The sequence below is a fragment of the Apus apus genome, chromosome 6 (assembly GCF_020740795.1).
Source record: "Apus apus isolate bApuApu2 chromosome 6, bApuApu2.pri.cur, whole genome shotgun sequence".
In the NCBI taxonomy this organism is placed as follows: Eukaryota; Metazoa; Chordata; class Aves; order Apodiformes; family Apodidae; genus Apus; species Apus apus.
In genome coordinates, this window is record NC_067287.1 from 28,485,826 (window position 1) to 28,513,801 (window position 27,976).

Consider the following 27,976-nt stretch of genomic DNA (forward strand, 5'->3'; position numbering starts at 1 on the left):
GGAATTTATCTTCAGTCACAATAGTAATGAAAATGCAGCAAGACTTGGCTACAATAGAGGCAGCGCAGCATAAAGAATTGATGTTCTACAGATTGTACAGTCTCCCTGGCAGTACTAAGATGAACACTAGAGGAAGCCCATAAGGCTAACAGCAACAATAACTTTTCTTGTATCTTTATTTATATGAACTTTCAATCATCTGTCTTAATGAAGTAACAACAGAGAGCAATAGAAACGCCTACTTTCTTGATCAATTAGAGTATTTCTTATTCCACTGGTTAGAAGCAGCTAGTTCCTCCCAGTTGCACTGAATCAAGTTTTGTCTTCTTGCAATATTATTTTTATGTTGTCAAACAGTCCATATGTCAGTACTTGAGTCTTGCTAACTTTGTTGTGCCTCTAAAAAGCTCTTCTCTAATACCATCAAAGATGACCAGCCAGGTACATACAAATGAAAAACTGATTTGCTCACCAGCCAAATTTGATACTCAGCTGAAAGTCTATTTCATTTTGATGCATTTTTCTCCCAAATGCTGATTTTTTAATCATTTTTTTTCTCTTTTTTTTTACCAAGTTTGTAATTAATTGGGTTTGGTGTTTTGTTTTTTTTTTTACTTAAAATGTTCTTGCTAGCTTTCACTGTTTATAAATATCATCAGAAATCCAAAAGAATTATCTGTTAAAACTTGTGTCTCCTGTGTTGGCACTGCAGCAGCAAAACAATGGTTTTTTAAATGTTCGTTTCTCTCTGTTGCCCATGGTTTGAAAGCTAGAAACAGAAGCTCATGCTTCATTTTCTCAGAAAAAAAGAATTCTTTTTAAAATAACATGGAATCAGGGTAAAATCCACCTTCCTAATAATTTCTGTGCCTCTTCATAATCTTGCTGATGTAATGACAAACACAGTATGTTTCACAAAGAAAAAGTCGGTTTGCTGAAGCTTCTCAGAAAATAATTTTAACAGCCTGTTTTGCAACACAGAGCCCATTGCCTAAGTGATAAGGTAAGTTTAGTATTGGAAGACTTTTCATAATGACAGAATACTTTTTTTTCCTGTGGGGTTCTATATGAAAACATCTTGCTGTCCTTACTGCTGTACAGTGACAATCTTTGCATGCTCTCTGGATCTGGTGACCACAGGTAGACAAAAATCTCTGTTTAGGGGATAAAGCTCCCTTATGTAAATTACCTTGCTAGTGGCATATTTAAATCCAAATTAATACATAGAATATTCTGCAGGATCTTGGGGAAGCTAATTTGGGGCTACAGACTGTCATTAAAAAAAAAAAAAAAAATCACAACAGCAAGCGATCATGGTATTACTTAAATATTTGTAAATAATGTTTTGTGCCTCTTACTGTTTATGCTTATATTTCAAGACTTACATGTAGAATGGGCACACCTGAAAGCTATAGCCAGAAATAAATGTTTATATGTATGACTCATTTTTCTAAAGAATGCAACTGAAATTCTGGCAACTCACAGAAGGATGTAGGTTCCCCTTGTCGAAGATTCATGAGATTCCTCTTGGCCCATTTCTCCAACCTGTCCAGGTCCTTCTGAATAACCATCCAGTGTTTCAGTTTTAAATGTTAAGATTTTATGATCCTTTTAAAGATGGTAATTAATGTTCTAGATCAGGTATAAAACTTGTTAATAAGAAGGCTGCTAGCATTTAAATGGTTTACCTTTATTGATTGATTTGACTATCAGTGGTACATTTTATTAAGATACCTTTGCATTATAGCTTCAATGTTCTGTTCTGATCTCCCGATTTCCCCACAATTTGACTGTGCTTGTGCCTTTTACTTTAAATAAAGCTTGTTCTGTGCATATACATCTCTGCTATCTCACCCTGTTCAGGACAAGCCCACAGCACAGGAAAGATACAGATCTGTTAGAGAGGGTCCAGAGAAGGGCCACGAAGAGGATCAAAGGGCTGGAGCACCTCTGCTATGAAGACAGGCTGAGAGAATCAGGGCTATTCACTCTGAAGAGAAGGCTCCAGGGAGACCTTATAGCAGCCTTCCAGTACCTGAAGGGGCCTACAGGAAAGATGGGGAGGGACTTTCCACCAGAGAGGGCAGTGTTAGGACATGAGGTAATGGTTTTAAACTGAAAGAAGGTAGATTTAGGTTAGACGTCAGGCAGAAATTCTTCAAGAGGGTAGTAACGTGCTGGAACAGGTTGCCTAGGGAGGTGTTTAAGGCCAGGTCTAGTCTGAGGTGTCTTGTGCAGCCTGGTCTAGTCTGAGGTGTCCCTGCTCATAGTAAGGAGGTTAGATCCTGATGATCTTTAAGGTCCCTTCCAACATTAACCATTTTATGATTCTATGATTTCCCCTTTGTAAATCAATGCTGAGTACTCATAATCACCTTCTTGTCTTTAATATGTATGGAAACAGTTTCCAAGAATATTTACTCCATCCTCTCCCAGCTTACAATGGAAGCTACGATGAAGTACAGAGTACAGTTTGGTTTGCTGTTTTAAATAATATATATTTAAGAGTATTAGTTACACCTCTGAAAACCAGTATCAGACCAAAGGCCCAGCTAAGCAAAGAACTGGTCTCTGAACACTTCAACAATACACATCCTTGGAAAAAGTATGAAAATGGTTCAAATGCATAGTAAGGTTTCTCCAGAATACTCTTCCAGCCTTCAACAACTTGAATTCAGAGACATCCTGTGCCAGAAATGGTGTTTCTGGTAATTCCTCATAGATTTTTTCTTCCATTAATTTGTCCAATTAATTTTTAAGCCTATGTAAACAAATAACATCTGCTCCTGGAGTAAGGAATTCCTCAGTGTAACTGTATACTATGTGAAGAACTGTCTTCTATAACCAAAAGTTAACTTACTTGTATCTCCTTAAAAATGAGCTATGGCTATCTTGGTTGCCAAATGAACCTGAACCTTATCTGATGTAATGTGTACAAGTTGTGTGGGCGGTGAGCTATATAGCCTGGAAGCATCTACAGTTCAGATAGTGCCAGAAAAATGTCAGCTGACAATGCATTATGGAATGCAGAAGTGATGCATGAGAATCCAGAGGATAAGAAATACAAAAACCTGACAGCTTAATGGTATGATGTGGTTGCATTGGTCATCACACTAGCACTCTCTTGATTGGAAACTTATGGTGTTGCTTTGTCTGGACCCTGTTTAGTATTAAATTTTTATTGCAGTATTACTTTCTTTCTGGCTGCCTCTGGCACATATTCTGAAAACTATACTTCTCTCTACTATTGCTCAAAATGAGACTTCCTCATTCAAATTTTGGTATAATTCTGTCAAAACCAAAAATTAATTAATTAATTAATTAAATAAAAAGGAGGACTATTTGAGATGCTTGTTTCTGTTCCAACCAGCACTGAGAAATGGTTCTACTCATGGTAAACACAATTAACTCCCATTAAAATTCCCAAAGATTATTTATTTTTAAAATTTTTCTTACAAATTAAGTGCTTCAAACCCTTTGAACAGATTATACATCACTGACTAGAAATGCAAAACACAAGAGCACAGACTAACCTGTATTTGCCTTCCTCTGTAAAGTATTCTGTGTCCCTTATATAGGGGCTCCTTTCCAGGAAATTACACTTTGGAAGACCTTTACTAATTAAAGAACAATAAGCACACTATACTGCTAAACACATATATAAAAAATTGTACCCATTTTAGAAGTATCGTTCATAAAGGCAATTATCTTGTCTTCTTCAAATAAATTTTGATTTACTCTTTAAACTTCTTTTTTTTTTTACTTTATAGACTGGGGAATCCAGAAATTGTGTATCTGTAAACTGATCCCCACGCCTTAATTTGCTGTAAATAAAAAAATACAAGACATCATGTATGAACATCACCAAGCACCTCTGTAACTATAATAATGTAATCAGCATAAAAATTCCAAATTATAAGTACTCTCAATGAAAGCTTGTTGCACCCAAGAAATTAAATTTATGGAAGACAAATGTCTGAAATAGCAAGGTGTCGATAACTACTGTTTTCCAAAATAATAATCTTTTTACGTGGCCTGTATATATTAATATGTGAGTAATCATAACTTATTCCTATAAGACAAAACTCAAAAAATTATTTAAACCAAAAGCTTAACAGTATCCATCCAGGACAGCACATTTAAAAACAAAATATAAATAGGAGACAGTAATCTAAAATCTTGAGTGACACCCACATTTTTCATCGGTTATTAGTTACTGTCTCTGTCAAAAAAAACAGAACCTTATTGTTCTGGAGTAAAAGAGGAGACTGTGTCAATATAATAATATTACAGCATTTTAGCATCCAAATCAATTAGCAGAAGAAAAATGTAACTTTAATCCCTTTGCATTTCTTTTACAAGCTATCTGGCATAAATGTCTGAAAAGCCAATAGTAAAGTGAAAAGACACTTTCTACATTGCTTGTAGCTCCCATTTGTCATCAGTCTCATTGCTTCAATTAATTAATTTTTTTTACTTACAGAGGTGAACAAAAATATTTTTAAGATGTATGAGAACATTTCAGTTTGAGGAGTGATTTTCTTCTCCCACAGTTTTCCCAGTAAAGGAAAACACTCATTTTACATCCTCGTCATAAAGTAAGCTACTATAATTATTTCACTCTCAACACTATTATGGAGACATCTTGATATAGTCTTTACCTAATGAATATGCATTCTACTAACACACACACAACAGAGTCTAATTTTCCTTAAATTAATATTATACTTAAAAAAAAACCACCAAAAAACCCCAATGAACATAGCGTCAATATTTTCAGAAGTAATAAGCTTAAAGGTCCATTGGGATTTAGATTTTTTCACAAAAGTGTAAATATATTGGTTTTCTTAATAGAGGTTTGGCTTTAAAATCCTCTTAAATTTTCATAGTTATACAATTTATGTCTTGTCTTTTAACAATCTCAGAAATCCTGTGCCACTAAATTTGCTATGAACACTGAGAGGTAAATAATTATCAAATTAATAGATCTTAAACCCAAAATATTTCTTAGATACAGCTAGTTAAAGCAAAACAACTGATTATAGATTATTAGTGCATTAATCAGCTTGCCACTTGACTGTATTACAAGAACATTATTATGGTATACGTTTACATTTAAGCATAAGATTTACAATCATCAACTCTAAAGGGGTTTGTATCATAATAAACATTAAGAATGCACCATTATTCACTACCAGCATAAAATGTTATATGCTATATTTAAACTTTGAGACTTGAATACTGTTTGGTGTCTTACTTTGGCACTTGCAATCCTGCCTAACACGAAATGTTTTATATCAACACTGAAGTATATTTGCAAAAAAAATTTGTAAAAGAGATAGTTCAACTGTTTATATGAGGGTTTTAATAGCAAATCTTTACTGGGGAATATTATGTACTCCAAAATACAAACAAAAGCCCTAATTTCTCTACCTACCTGTTTATACTGGGTTCTTTGTAGCAAATAGTAGCCCTTCCTCGTCTAGATGGTGCTGCTGAGTTTTCTTCTGAAGTTTTGGGGGATTCAGTTATCAAAGTGTGAGATGGTATACTAGTATTTGTCATCTCTTGCAAAGCCTTTCTTCCTGTGAATACAGTTGGTTATATGCCTCATTTTCAATATTTTCTGAATAATTAAGTAAACTTTCAACTCATAATTATTTTTTATTAATATTTCTTAATCGGGTGCTTTGGTTACTGCTCCTACTCTAAAGATGCTCAACAAAAAATGGGACAGATTATGCAAGAAAATGTCACTACAGCAGATTTCAACCTACACAAATCTGGAGCTCCGAGGTCTGCCATGGATGGCTCTTGAACATTATAAGAAAGCCCCATAAGCTCATGGCCTTGGATGCAGGCAGAGGGCATATATGTAGAACCTGAAGGTTGAACCTGTTTCACAAGTTCTCTAGGACTGCATTTTCCAACTGTATGCCTTCTCCTTGAACATACATGCATAAAATTAGCATAGCAAGGTGAATAAGTGAGCTTCCTTATCTTAGAAACAACATGCTACTAAACTATTTTCAATGCTTCATATTTTGAATCACTAAGCATGTCCAAGAGGAATTTTCCATAGAAAAAGTAACTAGCCTTGGCAGAAGTAGTACTATCTGTGTCAGCTTTCTGTGATCCTTTAAAACCAATTCAGGATGTCCGAGCAAACAGTATTTAGTTTGGAGTCAAACATTTCGATAAGTTGGGTGAAATATTGAAATTATTATTTAGCTCTTATTCAAATATTATAAACCATTTCCAGATCACAGTCTCTCTGACAAACACTAAGACTTAATGCAGACAGTAATCCAAGATGAAATAAATCATATGAATCTGTACTCCTTAAAAGTTCTTCCAAGAGTATTTGTTCCTCACTGCTACAAGTCAAGTTTTAGGTTTACTGCATCCAAATGAGAACATCTGGAATGTAGTTTTTCAAAGGAATCGCATTTTAAACTCTCTTATTTTCACTTCTTGAGTACAGATGCTTTACCTTAAATCCTCTGTGGCACTTATGTTACTAATCTCATAGAGGAAATTCATACATATGTGGGATAAATTACAGTTTTTGTGTTGGTGCCTATCTGAAGACTAAGAAGTTACTTTATTATATGTTTACATACTTCTCAAAAAAGTTATTTTTCTCTCATTATTATAGCATCTGAATTCCTTGTACAGCCTAGCATACACACTCTTAACTGATGATCAAGCTCATAGTGCTGAATTATTATTACCCTGTAGCAGATTATTGTGCTGAGATCAATGCTGATCAGGCAGAGAACTGAGAATTCTATCATTTCATGGTCACTAAGCCCAAGACGGCCTCCGGCCACCACACTACCCACCAGTTCTTCCCTGTTTGTAAACAGTAGGTCTAGCGAGGTAACTCCTCTCATAGGTTCATTTACCAGCTGTGTTAGGAAGTTACCTTCCACACACTCCAGGAACCTCTTAGATTGTTTCTTCTCTGCTGTGTTGTATTTCCAGCAGACATCTGGTAAACTGAAGTCCCGCATGAGAAAAAGGACTGGCGACTTGGAGACTTCTGCCAACCGCCTGCAGAATGCCACCTCAGCCTCCTCATCCTGGGTTGGGTGGTCTGTAACATTCCCAACAGGATGCCTGCCTTGTTGGCCTTCTCTCTAATCCTTACCCATAAGCACTCGACCTTACCATCACATTTGCCATGCTCTATTCAACTGCAACACTCTCTAACATACAGTGCCGCTCCACCACCTCCTTCCCTGCCTATCCCTTCTGAAGAGCTTATAGCCCTTCACTGCAGTACTGCAGTCATGACAATCATCTCACCATGTTTCTGTGATGGCAACTATGTCATAGCTGTCCTGCAGCACAATGGCCTCCAGCTCCTCCTGTTTATTGCATATTAAGGTGACTTATTGTTGACATATTAAGGTGACTTTTGGCTGCTTGCAGCAAGTCCTTCCTGATTTATGAAGGCAAAAGAAAAAGCATTGTTTTTGAAGGAGTTCATTAAGGAAAAGCAGTACTCGTTTGTTTTAAACAGGAGGGCTCTCTGATCATGAAGAACCTCCTAAGTTTGGCTACCTCACAAATCAATCTTGATTTGTACCAGTTTTAAAGGCCAAAGCAAACTGTTATTCTGAGCTTGTCCTAAAGCTTAGAGATCAGGCCAACATCTTCTTAAGAATTAAGAGCTTTGAGACATCTATGAGTTTGCATTATTTAGGAAAGCTGGATGCCTTTAAGTGCGAATATTTGTGTTCACATAGACCTAACTATATAGAGACTTTAATTACTGGACATTTTCAAGGCATATATCTAAGAACAGTTCAAGGTAGTGATCAGAAGAGCTGGCATCCTCAGAGGAGCTGCCATTTCCTTGCTTTCTTTTAATTCAAGATATGGACTTGGATGTAGGATGAAAGATGAACTGTTTTTTGAAGTATACTTAAATGGATGAAGATAAAATTATTAGCTTATTTTTTCTGTCAGTGTTTTTTCTAATGCTAATCACTAGGGCTTATTAATTTATCACTAAAGCTAATGAAATTATGGGATCATTTTTCTACCCTCCGAAGAAGACAAAAATCAAAGACAAGAAGATGCAACTTCAAATTATCAGGACTAATACCTCACACGATGGTCTAATTCTGCTATTATTCCTATTCTGTGGTCATGTAAAAAAGGAGACTTTTTTGGCCATTGTGTCCTAGCATTCAAAAGAAGTCAAGGCAATATTTGTGTGATAGTTGGGGATGCAAACTACTAATTTGAGCTAGGAAACCATCCAGGTGTTAGGACACTTTCAGAGACAATGAAGTAAATAGGAACTTGTTGAGAATAAGTATGTTTACAAAATAGAACCCTCATACTAGAAAATGTCAAAGCTACATTTTAAAGCATATTTAAACTCTAACATAGACATCTTAGTCATATATTTCTTTAGCTTCTTTTCTAAACCAGTCTTCCAGACTATGCTAAACTTTGATTATTTTCTTCCTGTATCTTACTTAAAAAAGAGGTAGTCACATTAAAGTTTGCTCATGGGTTGGTTCTAAGGAAAACCGGCTCAAAGTACTTTTTTTAGATCTCAGAATTCCTGTTTAGCTGCAGTGTTTCTAAAGAAATACAATTGAAATCTTTAAGTCCAACTATGTTCTCCAACCATGAAGGGAACAGTGAAGTTTCCCCTTATTTCCCTTCTATAAAAGCTCAAGCTATTGTATCTGTTTTATCCCCAACTTTTTGAATTCCATTACGTTCTTTGAAAAATGAATACAGGCTCCAATTATAACTGCTCCTCAAGAATACAGACCACTGACATCTAACTAAATGTCATCTTGGAACATATTGAAAAGCCACAAGAATTTTAGTTACCACAATTAAAAAAATATATTGTGGCTGATATATGATACAGAATATTAATAATTTTAGTGATTTTCAGTCTTGCTTTCTTCTACCTGTTTATTCACTCCAAGCAAGCAAGCAATAAGAATAGGATAGTACTAACAGAAGATACTTTACCACTATTTCAGGTACTACCTAACTAAAACTGCCATTTTTTGCCTCACCCATATACTTACCATGACAAGGTGTGGTCTTATTGTAAGTCTCTTTAGAAATGTGATCCAGTTTCTGTTCTGCTTTTCCAGCATCCAGTGCTTTATTATGATCACCTTCCCTGCAGACTTCAGAGTTTTCCAGCATAGGGAAGTTCATAGCAGCATTGTGGTTATCAAGAGCTGGGAGCTTCACATTGGAAAGACCTTCCTGGAAAAAGCCATCTACAATGAATGGCATATTCTTAGAACATTCGACAGGTAAGAGTTTTAAAAATTCTAATTCTGGAACCGTAGGTTTTAGCTTGCTCATAGAGGAATCCATCTCATGAGGGACTTCCTGGTCATCCAAAATATTCTGCACCCCTTGGCCAATATCCCCAAAATAATTTTTTTCTGGTTTGGTCTCAGTAATATCAGAACTAAGCCACTGTTTGCACTTTACCACATTATCAGGATAATCACTAATGTGAGGGGTTTTATGTGCCACTGATGAGGAATTTCCATTCTTCAAAGTTTTAGTATCAACATGAACTTCTTCTTTATCTTGTGGTCTATTTACAGCTACACCAATCTGAGTAACTAAAGCAACTTGTATTTGCTGAGTTTCAGTTCCTTTATTTTCATGAACAGCCTCTGCATGCATTACCATATCCTTATTTTCTAATCCTTCATTTTTACAAAGCGAGAACTGTGTAAGATTTTCTTTTGGTACTATATATGCCTTCCGGCCAGCCTTTGCCAATGTACGCTTTAACCTGCCTGGTGAAAAATGGATACTCTTTTCGTCTACTTTCTGAGTAATTTTATTAATGCGGTCACACTCAGTTTCTTCACCTTGTCTGTAACTACATTTTTTGGTGCATTTTCTCTTTATAATATTCTTCTGGTTTTGTTTTCTCTTGCTGTCATGTTGGTGTCTCTCTGTCTGAGCCTTTTGTGAAATATATTCTTCATACTGCCCATTTTTCTCGCCACAGTGTTTTGCTGTGTTCACTTGAGAAGGGTTTTGAAGAGTTTTCCTGTTTATTTTTTGTCTGATATGTTTCTCATTTCCATACAGGAAGTCGCACTGTGAAGGCAATTCATTAGAAGTGTCACCCTGGAATTGTAAATTTTCAGCACAGTAACTTCCAGGTGGGATCTTGTTAATTGACAAATTTGAGTCTGCTTTTTGTATTTTGCTTTCCATGTCGTCAAATGTTTCTGAGAAAGCTTCTTTATTTGTCTCCTGTTTTCTTGGACTTATTAAGTTAACTTTGTATGTCTTCTTAGTATCTTTAAATTTACTTGGACAATTTTGTGCTTGATAATATTTGCTGGTATTTAGGAAACTCTGTTTCCCTGAGGAATTTTCTGTAGGTAGCTGTTCCATCTGACTTCGGAATAGCTGAGTTTGTGACTCAGTAGTTTTTGAAACTTCAGCCCTAGTGTCCCTTTGTTCTGCACACACATTTGAACTGACTTCAGTCTTGCTTTTAATTTTCACTTTATCCTTCTTAGAATATCTTACTTTTCTGAAATTTGCTAATACTTTATCAGAATTGGCATTACATTTTTTATTTTGGTGTAATTTATCTTTGTCTTTCGCTGAAACTGTGAGTAATTCACCTGCATCACTGGCGGTCAATTCCATATCAGCATCATAAACAGTTTCTTCAGGCTTCATCTTGTCAGTAAAAAGCAGTTTCTTAAAATCTATGTTACTTTCACTGCTAAATTTAAGAGGTGAAGGAATAATGCAAGACAAGTCACTTGAATTTTCCTGGAAATTCATGTCATTGGTGTTGCTGCCACTGTTGATACCACAATGAGGCAAATTATTTGAGCTACATGTTTTATCAAAATCCTTTATATTAGGTTGAGCTTTTGATTTATAAAGTACTGCATGTTTCCTTCTTTCCGTCACATTTCCACAGAATGCCAAGGAACTACTGTTATGCTGTTTTGTAAGCTCCTCAGACTGTCTTAAAGATTGTGTATTTTTGACATGAGCCAGGAAGGTACTATTGCAAGGTAGTACTGTGCATAATTGATTTTCTGCAAAGAAAAAAAAATCAGCAGCTTGGGGAAAGAAAGAATACAGCACAATTATCTGAATAAGACAAACTACTGAAGGTTGCACTAGAAGCATGGAAAATTACAAACTGCCTTTTTTTTTTTTTAATACTGAATACACATATTTTGTGGTTCATCCTTGAAAATTTAGTTAACTAGAACTAATTTAATATTTTATCAAAGTTGGACTTTTCAAATTGGGTATAAATACAAATTTATCTTCCTATAATTGCTTAACTTATGAATTGGTTATCTTATAAAAGTTTTATTCTACTCACATTAATTTTATTTACATTTCAGCTGTGTTATTTCAATGAACATTATTCTCAAGTGATTGTCAAGACACCTATGCTGATGGGTGAGCTTTTTATGAGTTTAGGAATTTTACTATACCTTCTGTATGACACATCAGGTAATGAATTATTAAATACTAATTAACCAGAAACTCTGAAAAATAAATGATCTGTACAGAAATACATCATACCTTTTAAAAATATATTTTTGTTAACGGTCGTTTCCACTGGTTCTGTATCATTTACCTTTTGATTATTTGTACCAGAAGGCAATGATAAAGCAAACTTAACTTGATCTGAAATAGTTTCCTTTGACAAAATAGTGGTACATTTATAAGAATTTGGTATTTCACACATAGAAGGGCTATCTTGTTCTTCTGTATTAGCTGTTGCAGTTAAAGGGAGCTTCACTGGCGATTCTACTGACCTGAAAACAAAAAAAATTACTGTGAAGATTTTAATTACATTTTATGCCATAACATTCAATTGTTAAAACATTCCCTTAATAATGACTCATAGCACAAAAACAAGAACTTAAGTATGAAATCTGGTTCTGTCTTAGGGGCAAATGTATTTCTTATGATAGAGAATACTGCTTTGTGCCAGTGAGATCCCATGACGAAAGAATCAAGTTATTCAAGCACTAGTTTTGTCTACCACTCTCTTGCTACACAAATTCCAACTTGCAAATCGACAGTTTCTGAATTAGACAGGAAATTATTTCTCATTATCTTAAAAATACTTAGGAAAATATACAGAGATTAGATGTTAAAAAAATGCATAGGCCCTTACCAGCTTCTGCATTTAATATAACCACCTACCTAGCTGACTGACAGGCTGTCTTGAACTGGTCATCAGTAGGGCTACTTGGACCAGCTGACAGAGGAAGACAACTCTGAAGATTCTTTTAAAAGAGTAACAGCAGGGAAGTAGAAACAGTTGAATATTGTCTCATCATTTAAGTATCAGAAATACCCATGGGAAAAAAAATAAAGAATGGGCAAAAACTAGAAGTACTGATGAAAGGTGCATGATATTCAAACACACACAATAATTTTAATGAAAAATATTTTGTAGCAAAACTTATAAAAATCTGTAACCTACTTGCATCCCAAAGCAATGTATATAGACTTTTCATATGTAGCTATAATTAACCCAAAGTGCATTATACATATAGAAGCATAGAGCAAAACTAAGCAACTGCTGAGAACAAATAATAAATATAATTTTAAAAAAAACCAAACACTAATTTTTCCATGACACAAGGAATTACATGGATTATATTTTCTAATAAAAATTCCTCATGCAAGATATTTACTGCAGCACTAAGCAAGGAAGGCAAGTAGGGCACTCGTTGGTGAAGAAACTACATACTGAAGTACAATGCTTTTTTGTTTGTTTTTTAACCACATGATTTCACTAGGACTAACTGATATTTAATTTTTAGATACTTTGTAAACAAGATTAAGTCCTAAATTTAATTGATTTAACAGATTAAGGTTTCATCCCAAGTTGCAGAGAACTGGGGTAAATGTTTTAAGACATATATTATTTCAATATTGCATTCATTTAGATGCTTTGGAAATATTATCTGGAAAATGAGTTCAACATATTAATAGTTCGAAAAACATCTTACCTCAGGAAGACTGCTTATCTCTATTGCAGTTAAGAGGTTATCATTCAAAAAGACTTCTATTTCTGTAAGAGTTTTATTCTGCATGTAAAAGAACAAGTAATTTCAAAAATAAATTTTAAATGGCTTCTAGCTTAAGATGATACATAGGTGAATCTATGTTTTTTGGGTTTTAATTTTTTTATTATTCAATTGAACACAAAATTATTTTTAATACCTTCTCGTCACCTATAAAGGTGAAGCCGACACTAAAAAATCTATGGATAGACATACAGACTGATGGACAAAGCAGTAAGTAAAAAAAACCCTATGAAAGAAAACTTAAAACGTTAATACTGTGCTATCAGATGGTATTATTTAATAAATCTGAGATATACACTTTAAACCACCATTTTAAGAAGCAATATGAACATTTCAATAAAAACCAAACTTGCTTTAGCTGATCTAAGTTTAAATTATATTATTTGTAGCATACCAAACACTTTAGTTTTCGACGAAGAAACATATTATGAAACTGCAGTTTTTCTACTTCCTTCTGAAGAAAAATCTTCTCATTCTTTAGCTTCCGAGAATTTTCTTTCTCTGCACTCAAAGCCACAGCTAATGCTTTATTATTTTGTTTTAAAGATACCTTAAACATAGATGAGTTATCTAAAGGAGACAAAAATAATTATTTTCAACAGCTTCAATTCTAGGCCCTCTCTGCATGAACTATCACTATATAACAACAATTTTATCTGTTGGTTTTGGTGGAACAACAGCAAAGTCTAATTCTTTCGAATATAAAACTGTTTCTGTTGGCTGTCATTCTGATGAGTACTCTCTCATCTTCAAGTTTATTTCATGCATGTATTCTCTAGTCTGGGTTTTTAAAAATCAGGTTATTTTAAGAAGAAAACATTTAAAATTTCATAGTTTCACAAGTATAAAAGTGTTTCCAAATTAAAAACAAACAAACAAATATACATTTCACAAATTATAAAGCTCAAATATTTTGAGCATAAATGTGAGTTTTGAGAACAGAAAGAAAAAAGTCTTCACATTAGAAGGAAACCTTCCACTGTCCTAATGAAAACCTGCCTACTCATATCTGTTACAGAACATTTTAGGAACTGAAATTATTGTGTTTTTTTCCAATGACACTGCATATTACTAAGATTATTTTCATATTCATAGTATACACAGGGTTAACTTGAACTCAAGGCAGAGACAAGTCTGCCCATACTCTTCCATAGTACAAAAAGGGGCAAGGTTAGCCTGAAATCTGGTCCAACTAGATCTCTTCATTGTCTTACGTTATTACTTCTGTGATCTGCCATCCAAAATTTGCAAGGCCTTTTTTCTTTGCTTTGGGATATAGGCAACAACAGTGGAACCTAGCTAATCCAAACATGATACTTTGAAATTAATATTCAGCTTACTGAATTACTTGTATTAATTACAATGTAGGTATTTCTAAAGGCGATTAGTATTATTAATCTATACTGTTTATTTTTCACTGAAAATTAGTATTTACATAAAGACACAGAAAGAAAAAATACAAAAATATACATACCCAAACAACAAAAATAGTTTCATCAATCACAGAAAGAGAAGCAGAAGTCAACATCCGATTAACCATGCTGACTATAGTAGAGCACACTGAAAAAGCAGTGTTTCCAAACATTTACAGTTTCCCTACCTTTTGCAGAAGAGGATCTTATGTGTTCCATAGTGTTGTTTTTATCAGAGTCAGAAACAAAACCCAACCATCTACCAAGACAAACTTATATTTGAATTTAATCCAAACTTACTGGAAAAACACAGTACCTTCTGGCAAGTGATTACATCAGCAGATTAATATTTGTAGTTTTCCTTGATTCACCAAATGACTCAATGAAGAATTTTATATGAATCCCATTTGGCAAATGGAACTACTCGGTATTTTACTATGGCACCTATATTTTACAAGGTAATTGATTTTACTCATTTTGGTACCTCAGTTTTTAGATGCCCCCAATGGAGGACATGGATGTTAGAAATGCACCTAAGTACACTTTTTAAAAGAACACTGGCATGCCAAAGAACAAGCACTGAAAATACTTGACAATTAAATAAATAAACAAATTACAACCATCTGTTTTATCTTTCAAATTCTCCTAAAATTCCCAACATCCCGCATTAGTATTTTTAACAGGCAACAATTCAGCAAACCACATTAAATACAACTAGGCTCCTTTTGAGGTCATACATTCTAAGCACAGCAAATGGCTCAAGTTTTATTTTAACAGGACTTACTTATTAATTTATTTTTTATTTTAGATGCTAAAGAAGCATTCCGTTTTGCAACTTGTAATGTCCCATCCTTCTTCCTCATATGCCCTTTAACAGCATCCAAGGTGAAAATGTTAGATGATTTAGCAGGTGCTTGTTTATCCATATTCAAAACGAACCTGTACATTGTCAGGAGGAATGCCCAAATAATAAATTATATTTCTCACACTTATTAAAATTAAGTTTCATTACCTCCTATCAGGATTTTTTATTTCTGAAGTTTAGAAAATTGATTCCATCTTTACCTTTGTTCAATTAAGTCAACCAAGTTAACGACCGTTCCTTGAAACTTAAGTCACATTATCACACCGTGGCAAAATACTTAACTAATAAACACGAAGAATGAAAGGATCACTGATTTTTTTTATATTATCAATTCCCTCAAGTTATCTATCCAAGTTTACACTTAAAAGGGAAAAAACCCAAGGTTCTATCACTTCACAATATGACCAGACCAGCTTTTGCTTTGTAAAGACCAATTTTAAACTGAAGTGTTTAAAGAAACGGCATGATAAGTGCTATAAATTTAAATAAACCGCGAGAGAGACCGGCACACAAGCACAAGTAGAAGAGAGCAGGGAGCGCTGTCCCGGCAAACCGCTCCGACGAGGCAGCTGCCGCCGCAGGCCCCGGCTCCTCCCGGTCCCGAGGGGCGGGAGCAGCGCCGCCCGCTGCGCCTCAGCCCGGCGCCCGCCAACGGCCCCGCCTCGCGCCCCTCAACGGCCTCCGGGCGGCGGCCGTTGGGCCGAGCTGCTCGCGCGCCCGCGGCGGGAAGGCCTCGACCCTGCCAACTGATCCGTGCCCGCCTCTTACACTGTAGGAAGAGTTGCTTAAATCACGGTATGGCAGCTTAATCAAACTACGTATGAAAGCAAGAAAAGATGACAAGCTTATCAGGGAACAAATAATGCTCTGTGCTTCATAATTCAAAGGGAAAAGGCACAGACAGGCTGTAACAGTTTGATACAAACCCAGCCCACAGCTATTGCTGGATTTTTATTGCAACCAACATCCTATCTTTTCTAATGCTCTGTTGATAAGATAGGAAAAGCACTGTAGCAGTTTTGTCAAGTACATGCACGATCAACCATGGTAGAATAGTTCACATATACTACATTTCTTCTCAGAAATTAGATACACATAAATCATCAACCTTTAATCCACAGTTCTAATTCTTCAGTGATGCTCCTGAATGGTTCAAAAATAAGGAATGGGATGCATATAACTTTTCTAACTTCATGCTGGAGCTACTTTTTCCAACTACCATTAGTAACACTAACATTAAAAAATTAAAATTAATTGTATAAAAACTTAGCATCAATCCTAGTACATTGTGAGGAAGGAATTGGGGAACTGCAGAGATTCCACCTGACTGTCACAGTTTAGGAAGAGCTTGAGGTACCTGGCTTTCAGTTCACAGAGTTCCTTTAGGTTAAAAGGAGAAATCCACGTAATTCCTTCCCACTGGAAAGTTAAAATTCTTTCTGGCTGATCTTTTGCTATTAGTAATAGATGAAATGGCAAACAACAAATAGTCATCAAGACAATTATGAAAAGAACAATGATAAATTTTAAAACCAACAGATTATAGCAAGCATGCATGCTGCCCACCTATAAATGGATTTGTAAGCATCGCAGACTCTGATGTCAGAATTTGAGCAAGCCAACTTTTAGTTTGGTTCAGGTAATACCAGGACTAGAAATTGCAAGGAAGTATTTTAGTCTAATAAAATGCTTTTCCCCTAAAATCTATTCTGAGCCTAAAAGCCCTTGGACTTCAACACTCCCTTCACTGGCTATGTGTGCACAGTCCTACCCTTAGTTCACATGGATATTAATTCCTAAATTTTATCCAGGAATCAGTAGATTTATAGGAAGCAGTTTTGTGAAAATCTTCAGAGTGTTGATGTTTTAATTTATTTGAAGATTTATAGAGATATAGAAGGCTGAAATAAAAAAACAGCATTATGTTCTGTAATGTAGTAATCATAATGAAAATCTTACCTTTCTGTATGCTAACATTACAATAAAGTAAATCAAAGGAATCACAGTAAGTATCAGTGGCATTATTTGAAAATGTATCTTTATTAACTATTTTCTTAATCTGCTGCAAACAGCATCTATAGTCTATCTTTACTACTTTTTCTTAATTTGGCATGATACATGGCAGTTTCTCAGCATGGCCCTGAAGCTGCAAAACTCTGTGCTTTCTAGGTAACCTCCTTAAAATACAGATTGTATCCAGCACACCTTATATACTTTTGACTCATTTCCCCTTACAAGGCAACTTGGACGTGACTGTAAAACCCTGGCCAAATAAAAAAGCACATAACATTACAAAACTTTAAACATAGAAAACCAATAAAATAAAACTTACCTCCTTGTCCTTTTTAGAAGGTAGTGTTTTCCTCCAGATCCAATAATGAGTTTTCATTTCCTTCAGTTTTACAACAGTTCCAAGTCCTGGGGCAATCACCAATTTGCTTCCATTTACTGTTTATGTCACTACTACAAGCAATAAATTTAAAACAGAATGTGAAGTATTATGTTTCCACCTGTGGTCATACTTTCTTTTACACTCTGCTGAGGAACTCCCACACTGTAACATTTCACATGTAAAAATCTCCAGGTGATTTTCAGCCTCTCAAAGTGAAAAAAAGCCTAAAGTACTGCCAAGTTTCACAGCCTGTGTATCTTAATATGTATTTAAGAGCAGAATTCTGGTTTTCAGGCATTTGGGATCCTGTGACTGGTCTTTAAACTGAATGGAAATGAGAGTGATGGAAAGCCAGAGACAAACCTGTTACAAAAGCCCAAACCATGTGGGGAGTGCTATAATTGAATTTGTGTCTTATTAGATACCTGCAAATCCATCTCTGAGAAGAATCTTTGTTGAGGAATCAATCCTGTAGGGATCTAGTCAGGTATGTGCTATGACTAAAAACACTTCTGGTGGACAGATGATGTAAAACAGCTTCTTCCTCTGTGGATTCTCTGATGTCCAGTAAGACCGGAGTTCATGCTATACTTTTTCCTGGAATTACAGTATTAGTAACACATTTTCCTCTAATCACACTATTTCTTGCACAAGCTTAATGAAAACTCATTTTTTAATGCCTTCTCACCTCTGTCAAATTTGACTGAAATTAGTAAATTGAAACACAGATATGCAGAGGGTGAGTGTCTAAGCCAGTCTTCCTTTGGAAACTAGTGAAAAACAAAGTCCCTGTGTTCATTTCCCAAGAACATGCAGCTCAAAAGGCAGATTGCTTGTGCAGGTTGATTATGCTGCATGCTTCTATTCCAACTACATGCTGTACTAATCTTGAATAGTAATAATATTTTATATGATAAAATCCAAGGTCCAAAACTTACCTATTGCATTGCTTCTTTGTGTGTGTGTACACAATATAATATGTATATTGGTCTGGTCTCCCAGGGCAGAAATACATAAAGGAACATTGTTCAGAGGCAAAACCTAGCCAGCTTAAAGGAGAAAACAGGCATAGAAAGCTGCATCTTCATTAAGTGAATGTTTCAGAATGACAAAGACTGGAAGTTATAACTTAAAGTATATTGTAACATTCTACAACAGCAGCTGCACTAAAATTGCAATTGCTGTCTATGAACTATTCCTAGTAAGGGACAATACACATTACATTCTTACTAAAGATATAGTTAAACCAGACACCATTATTCCACAAAAATAATGTCACACTTATTTTCACTTATTTATAGAAAGTCCAACATCCATGAATTATCAGTCTGTACTGCATTCAGTGGCATGTTTAAACTTGTACACTTATTTAATTAATGAGATATTAAGCATTAATGACCTGGATTCTGTGTACACTCTTAGCCAAGAGGTATTCAGAAACCATGGCCCTTGGAATGCCATTTCCTCTCTTTGCTGCAACTGTAGCATGCTTAACTCCTAAGGAAAAAAACCCGTGAACTATTCACTGTAGCTTTAACCACCATTCTAATGCCAATAGGCATTACATTAAAAAGAAGCTAGTTGTAAGTAGTAGTCAATAATTTCAAAGATTATTATTATCTCCCTGCAAGGACCAGATGCAACCTGACGTAGATGGCTCTTTCATGTCCTTCAAGTGTGAATTAGAAGCCTATAGTCCTAAATAGTACCTGAAAATACAGTAGCCTGTGAATATTTAGGTATTCTTAAACCCAAAATTTAGTACAGACCAGAATACAGAAGCTACACTATTGGAACTGCGGCTGCTCTGTGATTGTTTGTTTCACACCCTTTGATCTGACCCTTTAACAAGTGAACTTGTTGTGGTTGATTTTCTGATACCTTATGGCAATAAAACACCTCCAAAGAGAAATGCTGAGTAAATAGCAGGATGACACAAGATGAAACTCAACAGGAATTGTAGATGTAACTGACTTAATTTGCTATGGTAAATAAGCTATTTAAATACAATATGGACACATTTCTTATATGTGCAGTGTACAGTTAAATAACTGGATTTTTCCTGGACTTCAGATAGCAATTACATTAATATTTGGGACTTATCTCTATATTTTCTAAATATATAATCAATTCATATGTTCCAGAAAGTTTGCAGAAACCTAGAGTTTTGCCCTGTTAACTTCTGTGCACAACTACTAGTTATTTGGCAGACCTCTCTTCAAACTCTGAGTGTACCAGCATCACTTCATCCCTGCAGAAGCACCCACTTTAGTGCTGCAACTCAGGACACAGCTGCAGGAGAAGCCAGCGCCCACCACCTTACACCTTACTTACACCTTGGGCCCAGGTGGGTGCTCCAGCCCCCGATGGCCGGCAAGGCTCCGAGACCACCATGAAGTAAAACGGGGGCACTGCATGTTAGAATAGCTCAAGCTGCAGTATTTTTTCAGCCTACAGAAAAAGCAATCGAGTAAAACCCACTTCGAGTAAACACCTACTTGTAAATTAAAAAAAAGCCTCACTTCAGAAGACCCAAAGATCAAAGCCTACCTGAGGGACCCTCTGCAGACAAAGTGGGGGAGGCAGGGGCAGCAGAGCCGCAGGGGTCCCTACACCGGCTGATCCGCCACACCGTGCGGGGGAAGCCCGGGCGGCCGTGCCCCCAGCACAGCGATGGCGCCGCGGACAGGCCGCCCCGCACCGCCACACCAGCGGCCCCTCTCCCCATCCCGCTCCGCTCCGTCTTTTCCTGCCGCCCCGCCGCCATTTTGCGGAGCCGAGCCGGCCCCTCAGCGGCCCAGCCTGTGCAGGCGCAGCGGAGCGGCCCCGCCGCGGGGCTGGCAGCGCAGGTAACGCGGGGTGGTGGCCGCGGCCGCCCCCTGCCCCGCGGCGGGACCCTCTGCCCGCAGGCGGCCCCGGGCGGGGAGCTGAGCCGCCTTCCCGACTGCTGCCAGAGGAGGGGGGTGGGCTACCCCGTTTCGGCGGAGCAGCGCCCGACAGCAGGGAGCGGAGCGGCTGGAGGCACCGCGGGGGCTGCCCAGCTGCCTCCCCGGCTGGCTGCGAGTTCTTCAGTTAATTTGGGTCTAACAATAGCAGGTGTCCGGGCAAAAGGCGCCTAGTGGGAGCTAATGCCTCGCAAAGGTCGTGCTCAAAAAAATTCCGCCAACGGTCACATTTTAAAGAAGTCAGGTTGCTATTAGTACAAAATTGCTGCATTTTTAGTGCATTGAGCTACACTCAAAGCAAGATTTCCCAGAATGTCCTTCCAATGCTCTGCTCACACATACTCGCCACACAGTTCTGCTTACTCATTTGTCTCAAAACAGTAACCTCTGTGTTTCCTAGCAAAGTAGAATTACAGGGGTTCTATATTAAAGTTGTAAAATATTTGGCTATTTGCACTAATGTCTCCTGTTTTCAAAGCTGATTTACAGCATTGTGTAAGGAACACGTAAGAGCTGAGCTAATGCTCAGGTTCTTGTATATAATGTGTTCAGTCTTAACTGACACTAGATCTACTTTTGTTTGTATCTGTTACAGGTTTGAATAGCTTATAATTAACGCAGTCATTTGCAAATACAATGGAAGAGGGCAAGACTGAAGATGTCCAGGGTATTCTGCGACTTAACGTGAGAGGCTGTTTCTACACTGCCAGGCGCGAGTCTTTATGCCGCTTTAAGGATTCAATGCTAGCTTCTATGTTTAGTGGTCGCTTTCCTCTAAAAGTGGATGCATCAGGTAAATATGTCCAAGCTGCAAATATGACGTTTTGATCAGGGAGTTCTGAGGCAAATACATGCTTCTATATCTATCTATGCATTTTATAGTATATATCTTTTCCCAATCTACTGAGCATCACTTGGCTTCTTTAATTCCAGGATGTAAAACAATTATGCATGCATGACTTTACAAGTAATTAATCTGAATTCCTTGAGAATGCTCATGTTTGCAAATATACATGTTTGTACAGTGCTTAGCCCTGCTGTGTCCCAGTCAAAACTGTGGCTTTGGAATGTACTTCTTCAGTATGAATATGAAAAACAGATAAAATTTATGTTGGCAGAGTATTTGGCATCTTAACTGGGATCCTGTTTGTGACCTGCTATATTCACCAGAGGCATCTCACTCTGCTTATTGCATAAGGAGATTTGGGTCTAATATTTTTTTCAGAATACTTCATTATCCAGTAAAGAATTTTTCACCACCATGGCTAGATATGAAAGCTTGAATAAAAGTAATCACGGCTCAAATTTCATACTTGTTTGTGACTTGGAAATTCTGCCAAACTTTGTCCAGTTTAAGGGTATGATGGATGGGGAATAGTAATTCCTTGTTGCACACTTTTGACTGTTTAAAATATTTGTAATATTTAACATTTTCAGGGCTGGGCTTTGCTACTCTCTTTCAGTTGTAATGAGCAGCCTGTTGTATACAGCTGTGTATAGATCAGTCAGTTTCTGTAGTGGTCTTTGAGCCCAGCAGGCAAAGGAGAGAAAAACCCCAGAAATACTGTAACACTTGAGCAATATTCAGGGAAAGTTAGACTACATGTGTACTCAAACTGAAGCTACTTTTAACTCTTTTAAATTGCCTAGAGCCAAAATTGAAAAAATCTCTGCAATAGCAAGAAAAGATGTATCTGCAGTTAGAATTAGAAATGCATTTAGAATTATATTTTAGCATTTTAAGTGGAGTGAAGCTGAGTTTTTATGTTGGTATGGTCCTATGCAGATTAGTGATTCATTAAAATTCCAGTAAGTGTTTACTCAACTAAGAATTTTACCTTCAAATAACAAATATTTCAGGTAAACAAAATAGTAGTTTTTAAAATAATAAGAGAAAATATACTTACATTTACTAAGTAAGCAAAACTAGTTTGATATACAGGGTTTACTTGACGATATGGTAGAATGTGACAAGTCTGTCTTTTCTTGCTGGAAGCAGTATTTTAAATAATTTTCTTTGCATTTTCAGGGGCATGTCTAATTGATCGAGATGGAAACCTGTTTAAGTATCTTTTGGATTATCTTCATGGAGAAGTTCGGATTCCTGAAGATGAACAAATTCGAATTGCACTCCAGGAGGAAGCAGATTATTTTGGAATCCCTTATCCATACAGTCTCTGTGACCATTTGGCCAATGAAATGGAGACATATTCTTTAAGGTCAAACATAGAGCTTAAAAAGGTCTTGACATTTCTTACATTTTTAAAGATGTACTCTCTAATCCATAGCCTTCATTAGCATCAGGTACTAAAACTACAGTATATGCTAGTTAAAACTTTACTTTTTAAGTATTTTGTTGCCTTTCTCTGACTTTCTCGTAGTTTTACAGTGTCACCTGTTAACATCAGATAAGAAATACTACATACATTATTCTAGATAAACTACATCCTTGATTTACTTAAGAGCTCACCAGTACCATTAAGAAAACTTAAATATAAAAATTTATTATACTAAAAATATTGCATTAATTGTATTATTATTATATTAAATTATGTATTTTGCATTTTATGTTTTTTCAAGACTTTGTTAGATTTCTGTGATTCTTACGGTTTAGTTTGTACCAAGCCTACAGTTTGGGTCCTGCACTATCTCAACACTTGTGGAGTAAGCTGTGAAAGTAAAATTATTGGTGTGTATGCCACGAGAGCTGATGGAACTGATGCAATTAATAAGGAGCTAGGCACAAAAATTCATAGTAAAAGCATTTACAAAAGGTAAGATGACTGTCAAACACATGAAAGCACTATGAAGTGAGAATGAACACTCATGTATTGTAATAATGCCTAAATATTATAATATGTAGTGCAATATTATTATACTATGTATCTGTGGAAGAAGTAAAATTCTTTCCACCTTCGAAAATGGCTGGCTAATACAATGGTCACATTAAACAAACAAACAAAAAAGATAAAAACTGATAATGGAAGTACAAGAATTAGAGTCCACAGAAGGTGGCTAGCATGCAGTTGCTGTAAGTTATCATTATGTTTTACTTGCTATTTTTAAAATGTTTCAACCATTTAAAATTACTTTCTAATTTAGGATGATATTTACAATAAATACAGTGAATTAATCCCCATCCAGAAAAAGTTCTGGAAATATTCATCAAGTTGGTTGTGATTCATGCAATTGTACTCTGCAGTCTTCTAAGACAGCTGAAAAAACATTTAACACCAAAAAGAACTGATTATGAAAGGAAACAATTATTTGAACAGGCACATCTCTACTACATTATTATTTTCATGACAGTAATTACAAGTTATTGGTAGACCTGTACTTCTGAGTGCCTAGAAGCAGTCTTAACTTTCTCTTGGTCATACAGTAGTGTCAAAAATGTACTTCACTCTACCTTTTGAAACATGATTAAGTTCTTTATAAATAAGATGTTTATTTTCCTAAATTTAGGCTGGAAACATTAATATTTTTTATCAGAGTATGTGGACACAGTATCAGGTATCTGTCCTCCAATTGTGTTTTCCCTTAAATAAATTATTGAGATTTAGAAGAATAGATTTTAGACTATTAATTGTATAATCTTTTATGAACATCTATTCTTCCATGAATATCCATTTTTAACAATAGCTGTTCACAGGCATGCAGATCATAGGAGGATGGCTATTTAGAACCTCTTATGCAAATGAAAATGAAATTTAAGTAACATTTTCCTTTCTACTTTACAAACCATTTACCATTAAGTCCTTACAGCTAGGATTTGGTAAAAAGAGTTATTAATTTAATCAGTGTTACATTTTTAAGGACTTAGCTAGATTTACCATGTAACTGTTACCTTCAAAACAATATTTCTAGAGAAGCTGGAAATAACGTCCAATACATCTGGAGCTATTACTCAGTAGCTGAGTTGAAAAAGATGCTGGATGCTTTCAATGCCTGGGAAGGGAGAGGTAGAGTATTAATTTGCTTTTTTTTCCAGTACTATTACTTTTTAATAGAAAAGAAAAATATTTGCCACAACTATAATAACACTGCACTTGTTCAGTAAGTAACATGTAAAATTTCCTACAGTAGTGGCTATTTGGAAGAAAAAAAAAGATTCTTAAGAGATGATCCAAAGTGATGTGAGTTGACATGAACAACAGATGTAGTGAGAGCCACCACATGCACAGGGTGGTAGCCTGCCAGCACTGGGCACTCTGGTGGAAGCCCTAGCAGCACGTTGGCTGTAAGCAATGTTCATGTCAGCATGGTTTCAAAGCTGAAAATCTACATAATAAAATACACACATTCATTTAATCAGGTGTATATACACATAATATTGACTATGTTCTCTTAAATCATCAATAGAATGTCCCTTTGAAATGCAGGTGTTAGCTACTGGAGAGTGCCTCAGGAGCTGATGGAATGTTGGACTCTTGAAGAACGCCCTTTGAAAGGCAGTTTGCATCGTATGCCACCAGTTCATAAAAGGTAGTGCATAGGTAGTGTAAAATAAAGCAGAAATAAAGCAGAATTTAAAAACTATTTTTCTATTTAAAAAAATATCAGGTTTTATGAGAAGCTGTAAATGTGTTTTCTCTGTTTTTCTATTTACAGTCTTATAAAATGTCTTATAATCAGAGAGCTTACTTGCAGAACTGAGCTTGCTAGAAACAAATGACCTTTTCTAGGCTGCTGAAACTATTTTTACTACTTCAGCCTTTAAAGCATCATTTCAGAATGGGAAGGAGTATTTTGTAGATAACTTAAACTGTATCAGACTTGAATTCGGTGGCTTTTGTATCTGATGAAATCTGTTGCATTTTAACATTTTCTTACTATAACCCCTCCAGCTTTCTTTCTCATTGATTTTCACTTAGCAGTTTGTGCACTGTATCTCTTACAATTTTTAATGTGTAAAATTACTTTTTCAGGTAGAAGAGATTGCTGATACTATTAATATAAAAGCAAGCCAGACTGCAGTGATGAACAGTTGGAAACTATAAATTATACTGTAGGAAGCAAAAATTAAAAGAACTTCAAATTTGTGGATGGCTGTTGTAGATTGTCTGTTTTGTAATAATGTTATTTTAAAAATTTACATACAGAGTTTGTTTCTTTAATTGAAGTTCTTTGTTTTACAGACGATTAATCGACTTCACTGAAGAGGAAGACTGTTTACCATGTAAAGTGGGTCCCAAGCCAATTAGATTCTCAGGTCCCTCAACAAGTACCCATATCAAAGTCAAAAATTCATCTTTGTTAAAGGTAGCAAGCTGCAATGCCTCACATTCTGCAGAGACTATTAAACAACCCAATCATGAAAGTTTAACGCTGCACAAAGTAGCTTCTGAAACTGTATCCACAACATGCAAATCAGCACCCAGCTGTCCCCAGGCTCCCAGTGGAAGGCAGAGTGCTGACAATGGGACACCATGTCAAATGACTGTCAAAACTGCAGTGTCTAGGAAGGCAATAAGCAACCGTGTAGTAAAGCTGAAGCGAACTCCACTATTTCATGTGACACCATCTCAGCCGTCTTCTTCCATGCCCAGTAAAACAAGTGAACAAGACAGTGCTCCTGGTGAAATTCCTACTATTTCTATGGTACTAAACAATAAAGAACCAGCTGTATTAGCAGAAAGTATTAAGACTGATAAAGTGGATGGATAATGTTCAACTCAGCTGTCTGATAAACTGGATAGCTTTGCATCATCTGGACAAAGAAGAGATTGTCATCTCATGCTTGTTCAAAGATTTGGTAGAAATTTATGATGAAAAAGTTCATGAAAAGCATAGGGAGAAATTTTTTAAAGTAAGCACTGAGGTGTGTTTTCTGCTTTAATGCTAAATATTGTATAGATGTTGGGGAAAAAAGAAAAAACGATTACAAAAGCCCCTCAAATACAGAGCATGTGCAGCCAAATGTTACAGGGTTTGTACTTCTGTCAGTCCGTACTAGTACAACTGATCTTTCAAAGGGAGCACAACATAGAAGACGACTTGCTTATCAACTGCAATTAACATTAACTAGAGTTGATGTTGTTAATTTGTGTATTTAAAGTGGGGAAAAGTAGCTAACAATAAGTAGCTTTTATTAGATACAAGTTTGCCACAAGTGTACAACATACCCAAGATTCCTGAAGTTGAATGCACTGATATTTCTGGTGAAGATAAATCACCGTTTTGTTGTTGACAGCAACAAAAGGGACCACCTTTGCTTGTATACAGGGAGAAATGCAGGAAAGGAAGCAGTACGTCTAGGGAGTAACATGGCAGTTTTCTCCACAGACCTGAGACGTGTAGTCCTGTCCTAACGCTGTGTGATCTGCCCCTGGGGGCGAGGCTGCTGCAGGCAGCGGGTGAAGCCTTGGCATTCTGCCTAACACCACTGTGGGGTGTGCTTTTTGCAGCTGCAGGGAATCTCAGGTCTGAGTCACAGCTGTGTTAAAGCAGTGTTAGCATAAGTGCCCTGGTCTGAAGATAGGTAAAAGAACTCCTCTCTCACCCTGAGTAGTATAGAGACCTTCTTGTGCCAGAGTAAATTCTGAGTAATGCTACTGAAGAGCTGCTGTGTGTTTTTATCAGCAGAGGAAAACTAAGTTTACCTTGCTGATTTTAAAAAGCCCTTTTAGTTGTTTAAATCAGTGAATGAAGCCTGGCTTTGTTTTGGGCCCTTGCTTGCTTACAGTTGGGTGCTGGGGTTTTTTGTTGGTTTTGCTACTGCTTGCTCTTTTCCACCCCAGTAAATAGATGGCCCTAAACATTGACAAGTCCTACCACATTGCCAAAATGCAATGTTCTTAAAATTCCTGAGATTATTAGAATTACAGAAGGGTTCTTTAAATATTTATTTTCTGGATAATTTAGAAGTGAGCACATTTTCAGGCTTTGCTTCTAACCACAAGGACAGGAAATATCATTTGCACAAGCAAAAAAACCCCAGATTTTCACGTACTACCATATTTTTAAGGAGACACTTGGCCGTGAACAGTAGTCAATGTACATATATGCAGTACTGTAATTTTCTGCTATTGGAGTGTATATTAAAAAACACCTTAACTTTTTAAGCTAGTGGTTTTTCTTAAAAAATAAACCTAAAGAGCAACACTCCTAATACTCTTCCTATCCCAACAAAAAATGCTTTACTGAATAAAGGACAAGGCAAAAATGATGGAAAGGTACTAACAGTGTCATCACCTATTCTTTGTCAGAAATAGAACTATATAAATATTTTGTGGTAAATCTAAACTAATTTT

General features: G+C 36.2%; 2 protein-coding genes across 4 annotated transcripts; one reads left to right on the forward strand and one right to left on the reverse strand.

Annotated features, from left to right (window-relative positions):
- Window positions 1-2: 2 nt before the first annotated feature.
- On the reverse strand, window positions 3-20,588 carry SGO2 (shugoshin 2). Of its 2 annotated transcripts, XM_051623601.1 has the most exons (12): window positions 20,329-20,588; window positions 20,113-20,229; window positions 18,204-18,827; window positions 15,306-17,849; window positions 13,504-13,679; window positions 13,032-13,109; window positions 12,217-12,299; window positions 11,587-11,822; window positions 9,069-11,084; window positions 5,438-5,585; window positions 3,675-3,824; window positions 3-1,559 (listed from the first exon to the last, which is right to left on the reverse strand). In XM_051623601.1, the coding sequence occupies exons 4-11, from the start codon at window positions 15,466-15,468 to the stop codon at window positions 3,719-3,721; spliced, it is 3,006 nt and encodes a 1,001-aa protein (XP_051479561.1). In that variant the 5' UTR covers window positions 15,469-17,849; window positions 18,204-18,827; window positions 20,113-20,229; window positions 20,329-20,588; the 3' UTR covers window positions 3-1,559; window positions 3,675-3,718. The 2 variants fall into 2 exon arrangements, with proteins under 2 accessions (XP_051479561.1, XP_051479560.1); XM_051623600.1 differs by lacking the exon at window positions 3-1,559 and having other exon boundaries at window positions 3,345-3,824; window positions 20,329-20,587.
- On the forward strand, window positions 20,543-27,787 carry KCTD18 (potassium channel tetramerization domain containing 18). 2 transcript variants are annotated; one of them, XM_051623661.1, is made up of 7 exons: window positions 20,543-20,627; window positions 21,319-21,516; window positions 22,753-22,964; window positions 23,304-23,497; window positions 24,591-24,685; window positions 25,106-25,208; window positions 25,862-27,787. In XM_051623661.1, the coding sequence occupies exons 2-7, from the start codon at window positions 21,360-21,362 to the stop codon at window positions 26,388-26,390; spliced, it is 1,290 nt and encodes a 429-aa protein (XP_051479621.1). In that variant the 5' UTR covers window positions 20,543-20,627; window positions 21,319-21,359; the 3' UTR covers window positions 26,391-27,787. The 2 variants fall into 2 exon arrangements, with proteins under 2 accessions (XP_051479621.1, XP_051479622.1); XM_051623662.1 differs by lacking the exon at window positions 23,304-23,497 and having other exon boundaries at window positions 22,753-22,942.
- The last annotated feature ends 189 nt before the right edge of the window (window positions 27,788-27,976 follow it).

What these genes read in the sequence shown, in the direction of transcription:
- SGO2 (XM_051623601.1), bottom strand. Translation starts at nt 15,468, where the DNA reads ATGTACAGGTTCGTTTTGAATATGGATAAACAAGCACCTGCTAAATCA. An exon ending in ACAGCCTGTCAGTCAGCTAG is followed by an intron (nt 11,823 to 12,216) that starts GTAGGTGGTTAT and finishes TTTTGTTTTCAG; the next exon opens with GTCAGTAGAATCGCCAGTGA. An exon ending in CAAAAATATATTTTTAAAAG is followed by an intron (nt 11,085 to 11,586) that starts GTATGATGTATT and finishes TTTTCTTTGCAG; the next exon opens with AAAATCAATTATGCACAGTA.
- KCTD18 (XM_051623661.1), top strand. Translation starts at nt 21,360, where the DNA reads ATGGAAGAGGGCAAGACTGAAGATGTCCAGGGTATTCTGCGACTTAAC. An exon ending in TCTAAAAGTGGATGCATCAG is followed by an intron (nt 21,517 to 22,752) that starts GTAAATATGTCC and finishes TTGCATTTTCAG; the next exon opens with GGGCATGTCTAATTGATCGA. An exon ending in ATGCCACCAGTTCATAAAAG is followed by an intron (nt 25,209 to 25,861) that starts GTAGTGCATAGG and finishes TTTGTTTTACAG; the next exon opens with ACGATTAATCGACTTCACTG.